An 18453-nucleotide genomic window follows, 5' to 3' on the forward strand; every position below is an offset into this window, starting at 1 on the left:
GCCAGTCAAGTGACTGAAGGGCTGGAAATCAGCTGCTGGAAAAGTGGATATCACTGAGGTCCAGCAATGACTGCAGGGGAGCACCTGCACGGTTGTGCAGAGTTGCTTGTGTGGCACAGACTCTGAGCTGACTCTGAAACACTGTCTGGGAGAGGAGAGAACTTACTGCACTTCTCTTTCCCCTCCCAGCTGGGAACCAACTCAGCTTCTCCCTTCCTGCCCTCTGTTTATCTCTCCCAGCAGCGGCAGGTTGGTGCACCCATGGAAACCCAGGGCTAGAAAGGAACTCCAGGAACATCCAGGATTGTGCTTCTCCATCCCCGAAAGATGCTCATCAAATCTCTCCACAAGACCCTGCAGTGACAGAGGCCCCACCACCTTCCCAGGGTGGATTGCTGGCAGGAACTCTTCCCAGTGGCAAACTCAAGGTGGCCTTGGCACCACGCAGAGACCCTCAAGTACCTTGCAGACTGTGCACTCGGGGACAGACCTTGGCATTCTTGTGACAGTGTGATTTGCTCCACGCTCGGCTTGTGAGCATAGTCCGCATCCTTTCCGGATGAATCACTCTCCACTGCCGCTGTCAACCTTGAGCCCAACAGAGAAACCTTATTATTTTTTTCCCCCTGATTGTTTCTGGCCAAGCAGTGACTCAGCTGTCAGAGGTGAATAACTCTTCACGCTTTATCCGAACACTCATTAACCATCCAGAGCCATAAAAAGCAATTTCTTCCAGAGCTCTCCCTCCATAAAGCTGGATTTCAAAGCAAGAGGGCTGGCCTGAGATTTAGTGGGAAATTCATAAAGATGCTCAATAAATATTGATCTGCAGAGCATGGAAGGCTTGTATGGTTCTGGGTCAAATGGCAGAGGGTTTTATCAGCAGGGAATGAGGGTCTGGACAGAAAAGAGAGGCAGATCCTACCCGCAGCACATTGCAAAGCCTACAGCCACCGCATGGAAATCATTAACAACAAAAATCTGCTACCCCAGGCATTTGCCTGACTCCTACGCCTGCCCCAGGACGTGCTGCTGTTTCATTTCTCTCCTTTTTCTTTGTCTTCTTTCTCTGAAATCTCAGCAGCGAGGATTTCCTCATCTTCTTGTGCTGTGGGAATCACACGAACGGTGACTAAATGATCAGAAGATTCTGAGGATATTTCTCCTGGGCGGGTTTGCCCTTTGTGGGAGGTGACAGGCGATCTCTGGTGCACTGGTGACTTTGGTGGGGTTGGACTGAAACTGGAACCCTGCAATAAAAACAAACAAAAAAGGTGAAATCAACCTTAGCAGACACTTGGCCAGTACCCCCAACAGAGTGTCTGCGCTGTGCAAAGGCAGGCAGCTGTTCTGTGGTTCCACCACATACATTGGGATGTCAGTTTGTTGCCAGTTGCCCCCTGCAAGAGGGGTAGCTGGATTATATCCTGCATGTCTTGGGAAACACATAGCGAGGAGTGCAACAGAGCCTTCTCACACCTCCTGCACTAGCTCTTGCTTTGCTCCTGAAGCATCTGGAGGGGCTGATCTGGGCTAAACGTGGCAGAAGTGGTGTTGGTTCCCAAAATGTGCACCCTTCAGTGACAGGTCTTGTTGCCACTACCCTATGGAACCTGAAGTGCCTCTGTTCACCACTGCCATGAACTGGTCGTGAATTAGTGCTGAACACCACATTTGTGAATGTTGTGCCTCTATGAAGGCCTGCAGAAATGCAGCTATGCCTGGCATCTCCCTGGCTGTTTACCCAGCCTCAAGGCCACCCCTCCCTATCAGCCACTCTTCCACCTCCCTCTACGTGTCCAGATGTGATAGCCTGCGTGGTTCCATGCTGGGGAGAGTAACAACAGGACAAAACTTTGTTTTCAAGTTTAGCTGAGACAGTTGGAAGAAAAAAGAAAAAAAAAGCAGGAGGTTTCATGCAGAGCTAGTGGGAGAGCAGTGCCTGCTGTGGGGGCCTCTGCCCCAGCTGTGCCAGGAAAGCTTTGATATATTGACTGGGCTGTGGGTGCTCGGTGCCAGCACTGCCCTCTGTCCCGCCAGCACATCGATTAACTATGAGAGGCTCTGTCTCTGCAGGATGGAAGAGGCATTCATTCCATCTGTGGCTACAGCCCAGCTAGAAATTACACTCAGGCTTAGCAGAGCTAGGCAAAAAGTCAGTGTACTACACTTCTGTGTTGCAAAACAAACCCCTGTGGGACACTGGCATTCTCCCAAGGCCCTGTTGGAGATGTTGGGTCACCCCTTCCCATCTGCCCACGCTGTGTCAGTGCCTGATGACCTGAGCTCACTTCCTTAAGGCACCTTAACGACTCTGAAGCCCGTGGTGGGGGGAGGGAGCAGAGACTCGGCATCTAAAGAAGGAGAGCTAAACTTCCATCCTTCCCATGCTGACCTGCGCCGCCTGCATCTCCTTCAGCTCCCTCAGCCTCCAGCGGAGCCGCCCCAGCGGCCCTTTCCCCCCCATCCTCCCCGTGGCAGCCAGGGCAGCCTTGAAGAGCTTCGGGGTCTCAGCTTTTGGGGGAATGATCAGCGCGTCTCCAGGGCCTCCCTTCTCATCTTTGGGTTTGTTGTTGCTTTTCAGCATTTTCCTACAGCAAGGAAAGGGAGAGATGATGTCAGCCCGGGAACGTGTTCTATTAGCTGGATTTTACAGAGAGGAAAAAACAGGCGTTAAAAGGGCGGGGATTTGTTATGCCTTAGGAAGGACAGAATAATTAGTGCTAAAAATTAAATACTTTAATAGATTTTTAAACGAAGGCACTCTGGCCACGTTCGTTCCCCAGCTCCACCCGCTTTTAGTGGCGAAGGTTCAGAGTAGGGCTGGGGCAGCCCCAGCCTCCCCAGCCCAGCGACGAGGGACGGGTGCCCTCTGCCGAGGCACAGCGGATCCAGCCCGGAGCGGGAGCCGCCTCTGGGAGAGAGAACCCAGCACCTGCAGCAGGAGCTTTCCCGGGGCTTCGCACAGAGGGAAATCTCCTCTGAGATTCTGATATCCAGGCTCTGCTATTTTTAAAAACCCCACGCACTTGGCCTTCTTACGCAGCAGCTTCTGAGACTCCGGATAGTGCACCAAAATCTCGTTCAAGTCCTTCTTCTCCAGAATGAAAAGGTTCGCGAAGCCGTGAGCTATGACGTTTGCTGTTCGGCGGTTTCCCCCTCCTGCCGCCAGCAAGCTGAGAGAGACACGGCAAGATGTCAGTGCTTCTGTTCACAGGCTCAGCACAACTTCAGGTCTCCTTTTATACGCCTCCATCTCTCTCTTTCAGAGGACTCAGAGCGTAATTTTCACTCCCGATGGAATTTCCCATATCTAATTTTTGAAGGAAATTTGCATACTGCACTATATAAAAAATTATTTGGGGGTTTGAAGGCTTGAATGTTGCATTTTACACCAGTCCAGTGGCTGCTGGGCTGTAGGGAGGCAGCAGCATCCCTGTGTTACAGACTGGTACAGGACATTGCATGCCCATGAAATGGGTGGATTAAATGGTTGTGAGACTTTTTGTGAAACATCTTTTCTTATTCATTTTCTCACCCCTCCATCCAGGTACCTCTGCTTAACATCATCAGCTCCCCAGGCTGAAAACAACATGATGACAAAAACAGCAGAAAAGCTCCAAGGAAAAATCCTGTAATCTGTGTCTCAGCCGCTGCCCAGTGTTTATGGCTCTCAATCACAAAGATAATTGGGATGGTGCTGATCCTTCCACTTCCCACCTTCCTCTCCCGGAGCCCACGAGTGTATTTCCCTGAAAATGCTTCTCTCACCTGATTTCTCCAAACACGGATCCAGCTTTCAGAGTCACCAGCACGGATTTGCCGTCGGGTCCCCCCAGCACCTGCACTTGTCCCGCCTGGATAATGTACATCTCACGGCCTATTTCTCCCTGCAGGGAAGAGGGGTGCTGGGGGGCATGCCCAGAAACAGGGAGGCCTCATGGATGCCCTAACCAGCATCTTGCTGGAAACTCCCATGACCATACTGCCCTCTCCAAGCTCCCAAAATTCTTTGTCTTGATGGTGTTTACTCCCGAGCACCATCTAAGCACCCCAAGGTCTCCTGCAGCTCAACAGGCTCTTCCCTGGTCTCCTGCTGTTAATGGCTGCAACCAAGGACGATTTTGCTCCAAATTCCCTCCCTGTGAAGTGGCTCAACACCAGGGTGATGGGCCAGGCCTGGCTTTCCCCTAGTGCCCTGCACAGCCTGGCTGTAACACCGGGCATGGGAGGGCACCCAAGCATCACATGTCACATTACCTTCTTGCACACGTAGTCATTAGGCAGGTAGACCACCGATCTGAGCCGCTTCAGCATGTCAAAGATCATCTGTCTGTCACAACCCTGAGCCAAAATAGAGCCAACATGGTGTAAGTCTGTGTCAGCATGGCAGGCTCTGTCAGGCAGGACCCGTGCTGCAGGGGATACCTGGAAAAGGGCCACTTTGCTCACGATGTTGTAGTTCACATCGATGGCGATGTCCAGCCTCATCTTGTCTGGTAGCTGCACCAGCAGCTCTGACTCATCTGTGAGACAAAGCAGAAAACTGGCTGTTTCCAGCTCTTGATATGAGAGCACGTCCTTGACGTGGCAGTAGGGAAGCAACTCACATTCCAGTGGCAGAGGGCAGGAGCCAGCTCTCCCAGAAGGGTCCCCTCCAGCCTCTGCCCACCCAGCAACCTGCAGGTCTAAATCCAAGGGGCAATGGAGAACCACCCTTCACGTTATCCCTGCCCTGATGGCTGTCAGACACACCACTGAGCCCAAGCCATCATCTTTCTTGCCCAGGAGGATGGGCACCGAGGTCCTGGTCCTGCCTGGTACGGTGAGCTGGTATCTTTGCTGCTGGACACATTCTGGCCAGTGATTGCCAGTCACTGCCCTCTCCCCAGGGACCAGCATGTGGGACACTGGACTCAGTGTGCTATGAGTGATGCCAGGTCACCAAAGTGCTGTGAGCCACTAGTGAAGAGCAAAAGAAGTCACCCTACACCCCAAAACTGCAGAGCTATTTGACAGTAACATTTCAGCCCTGCAAAACAACCACAGTAAAACACAGCCCTTGGAGTGGCTGGGTCTCACCTAGCATGCCTTGCGAGTGCCACGTGTACTCATACCACGTTTTCACCCGGTTCTGAACAGTTCTGGGGATTTTGTAGAAGTTCATGTATTTAATGGTACTGTCCATGCAGCTCCTGTAGTAAGTTTGCCCTGCAGTAGCGGCACCAACCACGTCTCTCATCTGAACGGAAGAGGTGGGAGAAAAGTTTTAGTTGCTGTCACTTATCCATCACTCGAGCAGTCTAGAGTGTGTAAACTGAGCCCTAACAGCACCCAGCAAGTACTTTTTGTCTTGCACCAGTGCCAAGCAGGTCCTCAAATGGGAAAAACAAACCTGAAGATGCAAACCTGTGGATCAACCACACTGCAACCATCCCCACCTGAGGCTGGGAACCCTCCACGACTCCCACTCACCTGCCCTATCATGACAGAGAAAGCAAAGACGCCTGTGAAGTAGTTCAGCAGCTGGAAGACAATCTCAAACAGTGTCTTGGGGTCTGGCAGGCCCCCGATGGTGATGAGGGTTTTGACTGCCCAGTAGTAGCAGCGGATGTAGCTGGGAGGGAAAGAGGAGGCAGCTCTGAAGGCATTTCTGGCATGAAGGCCTGTTTCACCCCTCTGCACTGAGCTCACATCCTCTGGCCATGGCAAGCCAGAGCCTGCTGAGAGTAATTATGGGTGACAGAGGGAAAAACTGAAGGGCTTCAGACTCCCCACCACACCTGCAGGTGCTTCTGGAGGTGCTACAGGAGCAGGGGGACCTATAGATTCTCCAGAAACCTCCATGTAGGAGGCTCAGCTGCTCTGGCTGCTCCTTACAGCGCCACTGCCATAAACCAGCAATGTGTTTTCAGCAACATTTTTACACTTTCAGAAATCATCAGGGGAGAATAAGGGTTTGTGAACAAATTGTTAGCAAAGGACGCTCCACATCTTCTCCTGGCACTCCCAACCCTTTCCTTCCAGGGTTTTTATGAATCCAGCTGCACCCCAACACATCCCTTATTATTTCAGCTCATCCCAGCAGGCTGTGCTGTGTAAGATCCAAGCCCTGGCTTGTACCTGTTTCCTTCCCCATCATAGACCCAGGTGGTAGAGCCCAGTCCTTCATAAGCTGAGGCCCAGTAGTAGAGGCAGGAGTTCACATGCAAGCTGTACAGTAAGTAGGCAGTTGTTCGAATCACTCTGCAAAAAGAACCAGGAGAGAGCAGAAAAGGAGATGATATGGTGTCTTCTGGGAGAAATATGTCCCCACTACCACCCCCAGCATCACAAGGAGCCTCAAAACGATGAGAGAGAAGTCCTGCCATTGCAGGAATCACAGAGCACCCAAACATACGTGTTCCCTCCTGCAGCCCCGCAGCTCTAGAAGAGCCAGAAAAAACTGTGAGAGAGATGATCCTACCCACATGGGCTTGGGGAGCCCCACATGCTGCTTCATCAGCCAACATCCACATCAGCCAGCCCAGGGGTGGCAGGAAAATAACCCAGGAGCCCAGAACTGGTGCACACCAAAGTGAATCTTCCTCCCCAGTGGCAAACAGCAACTCCACACTCCCTCCTTCCCTTGGCCCCCCCTCACCTGTAGATGTATGCCTTGGTCAGGATGGCCTCCAGGCGGTTGTTGAACTCGAAGAAGGCCATGTACTGGGAGGAGAAGGAAAGCAACATGCTCCAGCTTCCTGCAGCCCCCACTGGGACAGTCCCCTCCCCATAAAGCCCCACTGCCCCTCTGCTTCCCTCTTGCAGCCCCCTTGCAGCACAGGCTGCCACGGACAGATTTGGGTCCATCTATAAGTGCCCTTCTATTCAAATGTGAGCATGGCTTAGTATTGAAATGAAGATTTGGCAAACAGCACTGCAAAGCCTTTGGGATAAGACTTCCCTTACATTTTACAATCCTCTTGTCATTATTAACGAGTTTAGCAAGCCACAGTTCACACCAGCAGCACAGAACTCCTCCAAATCCACTGTAGGTGCTATTCTGCCTGATTTTGTAAACTCCAACTCACCTTCAGACATCGAGGGAAGCGCAGGAGTGGGTTGACACCAATTTTGAAGTAGAAGAAATCCAGGGGCAGGAGGCACAGCACATCCATCTGAAATCCACACAAAAAGAGAAGCCTCTGAGGGGACCTGCAGGTGCACTGGGATGGGGCTGCAAACCACGGGGCAGATTAAAGATTCAGATTAATATATAAAATTATGGCAAACCTTAAAACGTTGTGATCTCAGGTAGTTCTCTTTCATGGCCTTTTTATCAGTCTGGTTGGGAACAGGAAGAAGAGAGAGAGAGAGGGGAAGATTGATCGTTGCTTACAGAAAGCAAAGTCATGGCCAACATGCTCATGCCTGGTTTTCCCTTTCTGCACCATAACAGGGAAGATTTTCCCTTCATTTCCAGGAATGGGAGCAGAACAAGACAAGCAGAAGACCTGGCCATATGCCATCTTCCCATCCTATCTTTGGACATCCTGTGCTTGTTTTGCATCCCAGAGAAAGCACATCACAGTGGCAACCTCACAAAAACCAGAGTTTACAGGAGAAACCTGCCTGCCTGAGCATCTGCATGGCCATGGGAAGGCTGTACCCTCAAGGTTTGATTTTTCACAGCTTATTTAACTGAATTTGGAAACAAAATCAAGGGCTTTCCCTCTTCTCAGGCACGTGATCTATGTGTTCAGATTGCAATTGCTAATGCATTCTGCCCAGCCTGCTCCTGAAAATCAAACTCAAGAGTTTTTTATGCCCATGCCCATGGTTAGCAGGGCACAACCACACCAGGGCTGGTCAGTGAGCACCTCACACCATGGGCAGAACAACCCCACAGAGCAGCACCCTCCTGGCATCCCTTCCCAGGAACGGGGCTGCCACGGACCATGCATTTTCTAGATGGGCTGGTATTGCCTTTAGGGGACAAATAATGTGTTTGGCAGACAAAAAGATAGCTGGCTTATCCACCACGTGTCAGGAGAGATGCTTGCAGTCTCCAAGAGTGTCCACAGCTGTGGTGGGAGAGCTCAAGTCAGAGGTCTGAGGATGGGGATGGGAGGCCCCCCCAGCCGGTCCCCGCAGTGGTGGATGCAGCGTGTGCCACTCACGATGATGTCTCCCCCCTGGACGAACTGCAGCCGGGTCTGGAAAACGAGGATGTCCAGCAGGTAGATGAGGTCGCACAGGTAGTCCACCAGCAGCCAGCAGTGGATATTTGCTGGGGTCTGGTAGGGGAAAGCCCAGCGGACGGGGATCAACCAGCAGTTCCAGTTCCAGGCCATGACAACGAAGAACAGCCACAGCACATACATCAGATCTGCACACAGGGAACAGCACCACAGTCAGCTGGGCAGACATCCCAGGGTTTTCATGCCCTGACCTGCCCTGAGCACAGCTTGGAACCCTGCAGGAGGTCTCTTGGTGACAGCATTTAGCCGCAGGTGAGCTGGGCTCTGGTGCAGAGTGAACAGCACCAGTCACAGAGCACACCGTGTTTTGTTGGGAAGCTTCCAGCTTTGCTCATTCAACTAGGTTTGCTTTTCCTTTGCTGCCACAACACAGACTTCCCTGTTTTGCTTTTCCCCCTGCAGCCATGCTGAACTGATGGCCTGAGCCCAGGGGTTTCCAAAGGGATGGGGAATAGCAGAGGCTAAGGAAAGAGCTGGGCTCCTGTGGAGTAGCCACCAGGCAGCTGATATTTCTTTTGTGACTTTTATTTTTATTTGGGGTATCCACACCACAGGGACAGTGTTTTCCCACTAAAAAGCCTGAAAGCAGAAGGTGGCTGTCCCTTCCCTGCCTGGCTGTGCTCCTGACACCCACAGCTGTCAGGAAATATTTAGGAAAGCCTATGCCTTGCAGCGGGATTTAAAACTCTAGGCTTTAGTGAAAGCTAAGTTGCTTCTTGCTTAGTTCTGTAAGATCTATAAGATCTCCTCTCCTGCACCTTCTCCCCTGCCCATCCCCTCTCCCCTGGTCCCACCAGCTTGCCCCCAGCCCAGGCATGAGGCTGTGCTCCATCACTCACTGGTGAGTGGGTCGATGCTGCTGGGGAACTGGTAGCTTTTCAGGCGGTCCAGCCAGGGCCGGTACTTGAAGGTGCAGCACAGCATCTCACAGTAGTGGTCATCCCCTGATGGCTTGTCCCCCTCCACCTCCCCTCCCGGGGGAGGCACCGGGGCTGCTGCAGGCGCTGGCTTAGCGGGCGCTGGGAGAGGTTAAAGTGGAGAAAAAAAAATTTTGTTACTGCAATTTGTTTTAAGGTCTTTAAACTGTAAACAAAACATCTGTCTCCTGGAAAACACAGCGTGCGTGGGGACCCACCAGCGGAACGCTCCCAGCCCCGCTGGAACTCACATGCCACAGGGCTCTCGTCATCCGAGGTGACATCGGGGTCAATCAGCTTCTCTTTCACCTTCTCGGTCCTCTCTTTGAAGAGCTTCACCAGTTCCTGGAGCCGGGTGTTGATGATGGCACTGCTCAGGCTCGTGGCCGAGCCGATGCGCTCGGGCAGGCTGCGGGCAAACCATCGGGTGTTTCATGCAGGCAGGAAAACACCAGGGCAGGTTCACAGAATCACAGAATCCTGGAATGGTTTGGCTTGGAACTGACCTTAAAGCTCAACTCATACCAACCCCTCTGCCATGGGCAGGGACACCTTCCAGTAGACCAGGTTTCTCCAAGCCCCATCCATCCTGGCCTTGAACCACGGCCATGACCCATCCTTTAACTCATAGGACCTGAATTAGGATTTACCCATATTTATTTGGGTACTGTCTAATGAGAAGAACACAAGCTAAGGTGGTTTCAGTAAAAGATCATCGAGCAGCACGAACCTGAGCCTCATCTGTTCCCTGGGATGCGAGATGCTGTCAGGAGGCTTGGGAAGCACCAAGATCCCAGGCTGGATTGCATGTGCTTGGGAGAATACGATTTTGGAAGAACTATGGGGTGAAAATGTGCATCAAGCCCCTGAATTTATAAACTATATCTTCTCTTTTCAGCCTCTTCATTAGAACCAGTTTGGATTCAGACCAAGATGCTTCACTTAGCATGGCTGAGAAGCATCAGCAGGGGGGAGGACAAAAACAATCTCGTTTGCTGTAGCCCTGGCTGGTTTGTTGTGATGACTGGAAAAAGGCAAAACCATGCTCCCTGTGGAGTGTGCCTCCCAAGGAGGGCAGCTCCCTCCAAGGCTGTCCCTGGGGCTGTGGGGAAGCCAGGGCTTGGAGTATGTGATGCACAGCTTTTGCTCACTTTCTGCATGGAAGAAAAGGGTCATTTCTCCACAGTCAGTAAAAACAAGGTGTCCCCACAGTGCTATAGCATATGTAGATCAAAGGTGCATTTTCTCTGCAGTTACACCTAGAGTTAAAGAGGATATTTCTACATGTATACAGGAAAAACAAGAGAACAGTTTCTGCTCCAGTGAGCACCACGATCATAATTTTTGGAGAGGGGGTGCTTTCCTCGTTAAGCAGCACTAGAACCACTGCGGGCATGGCTCCCTCTCCCTTTGGTATCCTGGCACTTGTAGGATCTTTGTTATTTTCACCCGAGTCCCAGGATCCAAACCCCTGGAATTCAGCTGATCTGGAGCCCCCAGGTCCCACCACGCACCTTTCCCTCTGCTCCTCGTCCCAGCTCACCAGTCCCTCATCCAGACCATCCTCTGGGACCAGTCGCCTCCTCCTGCAGACACAAACACAGCGACCAAGGATCAGCTTGTCTCCCATCCTCAGCCAGCTCTTCTCCCTCCTCCTCTTCCTCCCAGGGGTCATCTGTTTTCCCCTTCCCCTTCTCCTGCTAGGGTCAGTTTTCCCCTTTTCCTTTGCTGCTAAAGCCATGTTTCTTCCCAGTGACCACTGAGCCCTTGGCTCCATAGGCATACAGCCACCCAGCCCACTTTGGAACCCGTTTGGGACACCTGGCAAGATGTATAGAGGGCAGGCACTACTCTGTGCTTGTCCTCAGTGCTGCACTGTCACATCACTGCACTTCAAGTGGCAGGCAAGGAAAGTGCAATCCCAGGAATACCTATGTGTCCTAACACAGCTGGTGGCTCCCCTTGGCACAGATGGTTTTCTGAGACAACTTCCTTACATGTGGGCAGGCAAAGTGGCAGAAGGAGAGCTGAATATGAAGATGGCAATCACAACAAAATTTGGACTGGTTTGCAAACCTTCACCAAGCCCAGCATTTCAGCTGCAACAAAGAAATGGTCTCCTGCCCCCACAGCTGCTGATCCCACTGGCCCTGGTACAAAATGGCTCAGTGCTGCATGTGGAGCAGGAACAAGCAGGACACTTGCAGGGAGGTTGTCCTGCCATCACAAGTCTCTTGAAGAATGCCAAATGCTGTGAGCCCACCACCTCCAGCCTCACTGGCTCTCAGGTGTGTCCTGCTGGGAGGGAGAGCAGGTAAACAAGACTCATAAACTTTCATTCCCCAAGTGCACAGCAGCAGGGGGGTGGAAGAAAACCACCAGCCCCACTGGTACTTTCATATGTCAGTGGAGAGGTTTCCAAAACCCTACTTGGAGAAATAGTCCTGCCAGGGTCTGTATCGTTGTTAGGACAACATCCATCACCTCTCACCAGCCTCCAGCTGCCCTTCCCCTGCCTCTGTGCCCTCAGGGTACCATGCTGCCCCACTGGCCCGTCCTCATCCCTGATCAAGCCCAGGATGCCCACACTGATAGGCTCTTGCTCTGTCAGGGAGACTCTGCAGCACCTGGCCCACACACAACCACCCACTGCACAGCCAGCTGGGACAGAAGGCCACGTCACAGCCCAAACATTGCTCTGTTTTTGTGGCCCTTGGAATGCTGCAGCCAGAGGCCATCGGCATCCGGCTGTCCTGCGCCTGCCTGGACGTGTGGGACGCGCAGGGTCCCTGCCCATATGGGATCAGCTGGAATATCCTGGTATTTACTGTCTGCAACAGCATGTTTTGAGGCTCCAGTTACACAACGTGTGGCTCATTAACGGTGAGTCTTTTATGACTCTGTCCAAACCACGTTCACTCTAATCCTTCACAGACCCATGTAGGAAATAACTCAAGACTGTGGCCAATAGAAGTGACTTAGGGATAACTGGGTGACTGCTCAATGAAGAACTGATGTCCTCTTACTCTGGAAAAACCAGCAGGAGAGGAGCATTTTTCTTCTGGTTCAGAATGATTAAATTTTATTTTTTTGTGTAGGAGAACGGCAGTTTCTTGCCTTTAAAAATCTCCAGCTCTACCAAGGGACCTCCTCCAGTGTTGTTTTGAGACAGTCCCTGGAGACACAGCAGAAAGGTTTATATGCTCACATGTGTAACTGCAAATATACTCAATGCTGTCAGTATTTGCACTGCAGAGATTGTACATGAAGCCTTGGGGCTCTTCTTTCCCAGTTTGAAAAGCTGTTCAACAGGCTGGATTATGGACATTTTCGCCATTTCATTTGGTCCTCCAGGAGCTTGTTTATTAAAAGATCTAAATTATTAAGTGAGAATGACTATAGGGTTTTCAGCATGGAAAAAACCACTTTGGTTTTGAATTTTAATCCTCTGCAAGAATGAACTTCGAAAAAACCCACCCCAACAACAGACAAAAAAGCATCAGCTTCCTCCAGCCTAAATTTTAAAGCTCAGTTTTAATCCCTCTGAGAATAGAATCACTGAATGTTTTGGAAGGGACCTTAAAAGTCCAATCCCCTGTGACAGGCAGGGACACCTTCCACTAGGTCAGGTTGCTCAAAGCCCCATCCAACCTGGCCTTGAACACTTCAAGGAAAGGGGCATCTGCCATCCATCTGAAAGCACAAACCCAGGGGGAGATGCTGCAAACCCTTTCAGCAAAAATACAAGAAAATTATAGGGTTTGTGATGAAGGCCCAGATCCAGCATACAAACTCCCCACGCTCTGAATTTGGGAGCACAGACACTTGAGACAACAGACAAATGGGATCCAATCATGGCCTGGGGATCGAGCCCATCTCCAGGAGGACACACAGACAGGGCTGTCCCTGGCCCTCAAAAGCCTTAAACAAAATTTAACCACTTAATTAAAAAAATGCAAACAGCAGGTGAGGCTTTTGCCATCTCCTCTGCCGTGCACAGGGGCGACTCCCGCCCCACGCACATCACCCTGGCTCACTGTCCAAACCTGCTGGAAGTGGGCTGCTCCGTATGGTTACAGAAATTTTCCTGTACTGGCACCACCAGGGGGTGAGACCCCCGGGGCCGGGGACCGCGTCTGGGCAGAGCCATACCTGGGGGATGCTGCGCCGGGCACCGCCAGCCTGTTGGGAGCGCTGGCAGCGGGCACCGGCAAGTGGGTACCATCGTTCTCTGCAGCATCGCCTCGGCTGTCCACATCCTTGATCTCCACGGTGGGGTAATTACCTGCTCCGTGGGGAAGGACAATAGTTGCAGGTGAGGGGGGTGCAGAGCCCTGGCTGCAGCCAGGATGGCTCCCTAAACCCCATTGCTGCCGCAGTGCTGCCCTCAGACCTTGCAGTGTGCTGGGAGGACTCTCCTTCTCCCTCCATTCCCTTCTCGCCTGGTACTCCTTTCTCCTAACAGTTTGGAGTATTTCTTTCTCTCTCTCTTTTTTTTTTTTTTTTTTTTTTTTTTTTCCCAAGTTTTAAAAACTTAAAAAAAACCAACCTGCTTCCCTTCTGCATGCCCAGATTGCAGTGATTTCATCTACTCCATCTGGGTGTTGGGTTCCCATGGTTTGGAGAACAATGGAGATTAGGATTCCCAGCTATAGGTGTTATGCAGGGACACAGGATTTCCAAGTGCAAACTTGCCTTCCAGGGTCTAGAAATTCTCTTGGGTCTTCTGAACATAAACATGTGGATCATGACAGCTCCAAATCACACAGCACTTGCTTTTCATGCAGAATAAGGCACTATTTAAATAAATATTTATGGCTTCTCTCTTTTGCAGAGGTAATAACTGCTTCCTGCCACAGGCAGGGTTAGAAGCAGGAGGGTTGGATGTTTTTAGTGGGTAAAGAAAGATGCCAGTTGTCCAAAGAAGAAAATGGTGCTGCGAGTTGCCTTGGCCAGGCCCCACAGTTGGCTTGGCTGTGAAGTGTCATCTCTTTTCTTAGCCATTTAACAAAATACAATGAGTTCCTGCAGGATTTCTTCTGTGGGAGGTTTTCACACATCTGAAAGACCCTGTGCACCCCCTCCTGTTTCATGCTGATGTGGAACTAGTGGATCAGAGCTCGGCTTGATTAAATCCCCGAGAAATCTGCCTGTTCGGGTTGCAAAGTTAAAATCCTGTTGCATGTAAGGAAAAGCAGCAGAATTTGACTTGCTGGTGAAAAACAAAGCAAAGCAAAGCTGCAGAAAAGGCAGAAAGCCATGAACAGCAAGCCTCCACCTTCCTGTCCTCGTAGTATGAGCAGGTTGCATGAATGCTAGAGAGAAAACAGTGTGTGTGGTGATATTGCACCCTCTGCCTGCAGGTCCTTCGGGAGAGCTTTTGACAGAGCAGGTCAAAACACACAGCATTTGCAAACGCTCTGTAGAGTTAGCTAAAAAAGCAAAAAAGGAAGAAACAAAAACAAAAAAAAAAAGGAATTTTTTTCCCCCAACCCCCGGGCCGCAACAAGAAACCGGCCTTTAATTTTAATTTTTTTTTTCTCCCTCCGAAAGCAACAAAAAGCGACTACTCCGGGAGTCACCCCCTGCCCGTCTCTACGCAAAGCCCGTCGTCAAAGCCAACTCATCTCTAATACCTAGAGGGGATTGCTCCTCATGGCAAAAATTGGGGTTGACAACTCCGGCCTTTGGCCTGCTGGCGGCAGGGACGGGGGCGCGGGAGGCGGCGGCTCGGTAGCTGGGGACATTGGGGAGCAGCTCTAGGGCCCCGCGGCTGGCAGGGGAGGGCTCCCCGCCATCGAGCGGCTTGTCATGCACCAGCTGGTCTAGCTCGACGTCCCGGGCCCGCCTGGCCATGCTGCTAGGAGCCTAGGTGCTTCAAGCAAAGTACAAGGCATCTGAAGCTGCAACAAAACACAGAGTGGTTTTGAGTGGTTTTACGTCGCGGTTAAAAAAACGCGGGGCTGCCGCGGGCACTGGGGCTGCCCCGCTGCTCACAGGTGTTGGCAGCACAGGGCTGCAGTGGTGGCCGTCCTACTGTGCCCTTTTTTATAGAATCACAGAATGTTAAGGGTTGGAATGACCTTGGAGGTCATCTAGTCCCATCCTCCCCTGCCATGGGCAGGGACACCTCCCACTAGACCAGGTTGCCCGAAGCCTTATCCAACCTGGCCTGGAACACTGCCATCCACAACCTCCCTGTTCCGGTATCTCATCACCCTCACAATAAAGAATTTCTTCCTTTTATCTAACCTAAATTTCTCCTCCTTCAATTTTTACCCATTACTCCTTGTTCTATCACTGTAGTTCCTGATGAACCAGCATTTTCTAGCATTGCTGCAAAATGGGGGTGCCCTGCATGGTCTGCATCAGCCTGCACCAAGACTCAGGGCAAGCCATTCCCTGTGCAACTCCCTGACATCTGTGCAGTTATGCCAGGACCTACCTTTGCTCGCTCAGGCTGTGATGGGAGTTCACCATCTAATTTTCATTGCCAACCCATTGCTTCCTAAAAGGCTACATTAAAATGTTCTTTATGCCACCTGTTATTCCCCAAATCAAAGTGGTAGAGAAAATCCTTTTTATCCCTGTGCTTTCTCCAGCTGAAGGAGAAACCCTAATTTCACGTCAGGGATTGCTTAATCAGCAGGACTCAGCACTGCACAAGCACCAGCCATTCAGAGCTGGCTCCAGCCCATGCCAATGTTGCCACCATGCTGCACCCTCGGGATGCTGTGCCCACGGGATGCTTTACCCCAGTGAAAAGCCCCAACTGCCCATGCAGGCCCATGCTGCAGAGAACTCAGCTGCCTGCTCCCCAACAGCAGGGAAGGAGAAGCTGGATTCTCCTCCCATCAGGCATCACATTGCCTGCTTTGATTCATCCCCATTTGGTGTTATACTGCTACATGTTATACCTTCAGCATTGGTTTCAGCAGCTTCAGCTGTCTTCTCTTCCACCTTCAAAATGAAAAAAGCCATTTTAAGGAGAAAAAGCCCTACTCTGTTAGTAAAAGAGCAAATTTTGCAGCTTGACTGGATTCCCCATATCGACCCTCTTTGCCAGACTCTCAGCTTCTTGTTCAGTGACAACTTTGTAGAGTGAAACAGCCCCCCCTCCATCCACAGCTAATGCTGCTGGCTCAGCTTCAGGGATGGGGACATCTTGGTGGGAAACACGTCCAGTGCCCAGCCCAGTTCCTGCTCCTCCCAGGGCACTGCATCCCCCTGGACAAACTCTGAGCCCCTGGTACTCACTGGACAGCAAGAGCTCATTGCAGACCTGAGCCCAGGCAGGGAGCGATGCCATACCTGTACAAGAGCACCTTCGAGGTTACTTATCTCAGCTACTGCCTGCTGCTCAAACTTGAGGGCCTCCTCGGCAATGTAGGATTCATCCACACCATTGGTAGTTGGGAGAGAAGAGAGCAGGGACCTGGGAGGGAGAGAAAAAATACTGTGTAGGAGACCAGGTGAGAGGTGCATAGACAAAGCAGGGCATTGCATGTGCACAAGCTAAAATTGCAGAGGCAGAAAGATGCAAGCAGCATGTTTCTCCTCCTGTGCATAATCATTTCTCATATAATTAAAATTTGCCAAATAAAAAGCCCAAAGCCTAATTTCCAGGCAGGGCTTTCCCAAAAGCACCATCCAAATCCCATGTTTGCCTGTGCAAGGCACTACCAGGACACATAATTCTCATTTTCTTTCAGCAGCAAGTGCAGACCTCAGCTCCACCATTCTGACAAAGGGGTTCACAAGATCTAATTTATTGCTTTAATATAGCCTATAACTGAAAATAAGCACTTCACATGTGGCTCTGTGCACTTATCTCCTGATTTGTTCCTTCCTGGAAAGAAATGCAAAGCAGGGATAGGTGACAATGAGAAAAATTTTAAGACAGCTAAATGCATGAAAATCGAGAAACCATCTTTCTGTATCCTTAGCAGGTGCAAAGTCAGAAAAGGTATGTCACGAGGAGTGGTTGCTCTTTCTCTTTTACCTCCATGTCTTCAAAACCTGTTGTTTTCCAAGGTATTTTTAAAAGTATTTTTAATAATTCCCCCCCTTTTTAATTTTAATTATGCTCCCTTTAAACACAATTGTAAGTCCTTCCATCCTTATCTAGAAAACCTGTTGGTTTCTCTCTTGTTTCCCAATAAACAAACACATTGAAATATGAAGCATCATCTCATTCACCCCACAACTGAAGCTCAAGTTTCTATAGTGAAGCTTCAGGAACAGATTTTGATGAAATACAAACATATGGGTCTGATAGTGAATAATCAAGCGTTTTCAGCTTCTTCCTGAAAATCTGGCTACTTTAGAGGAATTAACAGAGAATAATATTGTAACATCAGGTAATAAATCCCTGAATGTTTATCTCATGTGAAATCCGAGCAAACTACCTAACTAAGCAGAAAGATGTCTCTCAACACCACCTAGACCAAAGTCACTACCTGCCTGACAAGAACTCGTGTATTTTCTACAACAGGAAAAAATGTAAAATTGTACCTACTTGCATTAAGCAGTATTTCCAGGCAGAACACATAATCCTCTCTTTACATTCAGCTCTGTGGCACCCATAACAATTCCGACTGCCCTGAATTGATGGATGTGGGTTTAAATAGCATGGACCCTCTCCCGGAGCTGGGCGCTCCCGCCTCCCGATGGAGCCGCCGGACCCGCGGGGGGATGCCCGGGGGCCGCGGTTGCCACGGGCGGCCTCGGTGGAGATGGAGCCCGTGTCACCAGGAGACTCTCGCCTGTCGCCAGGTGCCGCGTCAGCAGCGAGCCCTGGGATGAGCCGGCTTGCAAAAGCATCCCTCCCTTCTCACCCATCCCTCCCGCACGCATCCCTCCCCAGTGCAGCACAGCACAGCTGCCAGCCAGGCTGGGAGCTCCGCTCTGCCAGGAGGAGCTCGCTCGTCCATGGGTGTTTCAGCCTCTCTGGCTCGTGAACGCAGTTGAAACAACAGCTGCGTTCACGCTCCTTTCCAACAAAGCCATTAAGGCAACGGGAGACACTCACTCTGCACTCTCCTCCTCCTCCTCTTTCCTCTTTTCCTCTTTCCTCTTCTCCTCTTTCCTGTTCTCCCCCTCTTTTTTTCTCTTCTTCTCCTTCTTCTTCTCCTTCTTCTTCTTCTCCTCCTTCTTCTTTTCCTCCTTCTTCTTCTCCTCCTCCTTCTTCTCTTCCTCCACCTTCTTCTCCTCCTTCTTCTCCTCCTCCTCCTTCTTCTCTTCCTCCACCTTCTTCTCCTCCTTCTTCTCCTCCTCCTCCTTCTTCTCTTCCT

At 50.9% G+C, this 18453-nt stretch overlaps 1 protein-coding gene across 1 annotated transcript in view; it reads right to left on the minus strand.

The window, feature by feature from the left end:
• Positions 1–6: 6 nt before the first annotated feature.
• The window catches only part of CNGB1 (cyclic nucleotide gated channel beta 1), a 27253-nt gene continuing 8806 nt past the window's right edge, over positions 7–18453 (minus strand). Inside the window, exons 15-35 of the mRNA XM_017824174.1 lie at positions 18192–18232; positions 16472–16595; positions 16031–16120; positions 14797–15028; positions 13313–13445; positions 10675–10746; positions 9412–9569; positions 9083–9262; positions 8163–8371; positions 7276–7326; positions 7074–7160; positions 6644–6708; positions 6124–6246; positions 5476–5617; positions 5083–5242; positions 4429–4526; positions 4261–4344; positions 3772–3890; positions 3030–3176; positions 2396–2591; positions 7–1250 (exon numbers count right to left, since the gene is read on the minus strand). Of these exons, the coding sequence (XP_017679663.1) occupies positions 1038–1250; positions 2396–2591; positions 3030–3176; positions 3772–3890; positions 4261–4344; positions 4429–4526; positions 5083–5242; positions 5476–5617; positions 6124–6246; positions 6644–6708; positions 7074–7160; positions 7276–7326; positions 8163–8371; positions 9083–9262; positions 9412–9569; positions 10675–10746; positions 13313–13445; positions 14797–15028; positions 16031–16120; positions 16472–16595; positions 18192–18232 (2724 nt within the window). The 3' untranslated portion in view covers positions 7–1037. The remainder of the gene's footprint in view (positions 1251–2395; positions 2592–3029; positions 3177–3771; positions 3891–4260; positions 4345–4428; positions 4527–5082; positions 5243–5475; positions 5618–6123; positions 6247–6643; positions 6709–7073; positions 7161–7275; positions 7327–8162; positions 8372–9082; positions 9263–9411; positions 9570–10674; positions 10747–13312; positions 13446–14796; positions 15029–16030; positions 16121–16471; positions 16596–18191; positions 18233–18453) is intronic.

The sequence above is a fragment of the Lepidothrix coronata genome, unplaced genomic scaffold (genome assembly GCF_001604755.1).
Source record: "Lepidothrix coronata isolate B3197 unplaced genomic scaffold, Lepidothrix_coronata-1.0 Scaffold110, whole genome shotgun sequence".
Lineage (NCBI taxonomy): Eukaryota > Metazoa > Chordata > Aves > Passeriformes > Pipridae > Lepidothrix > Lepidothrix coronata.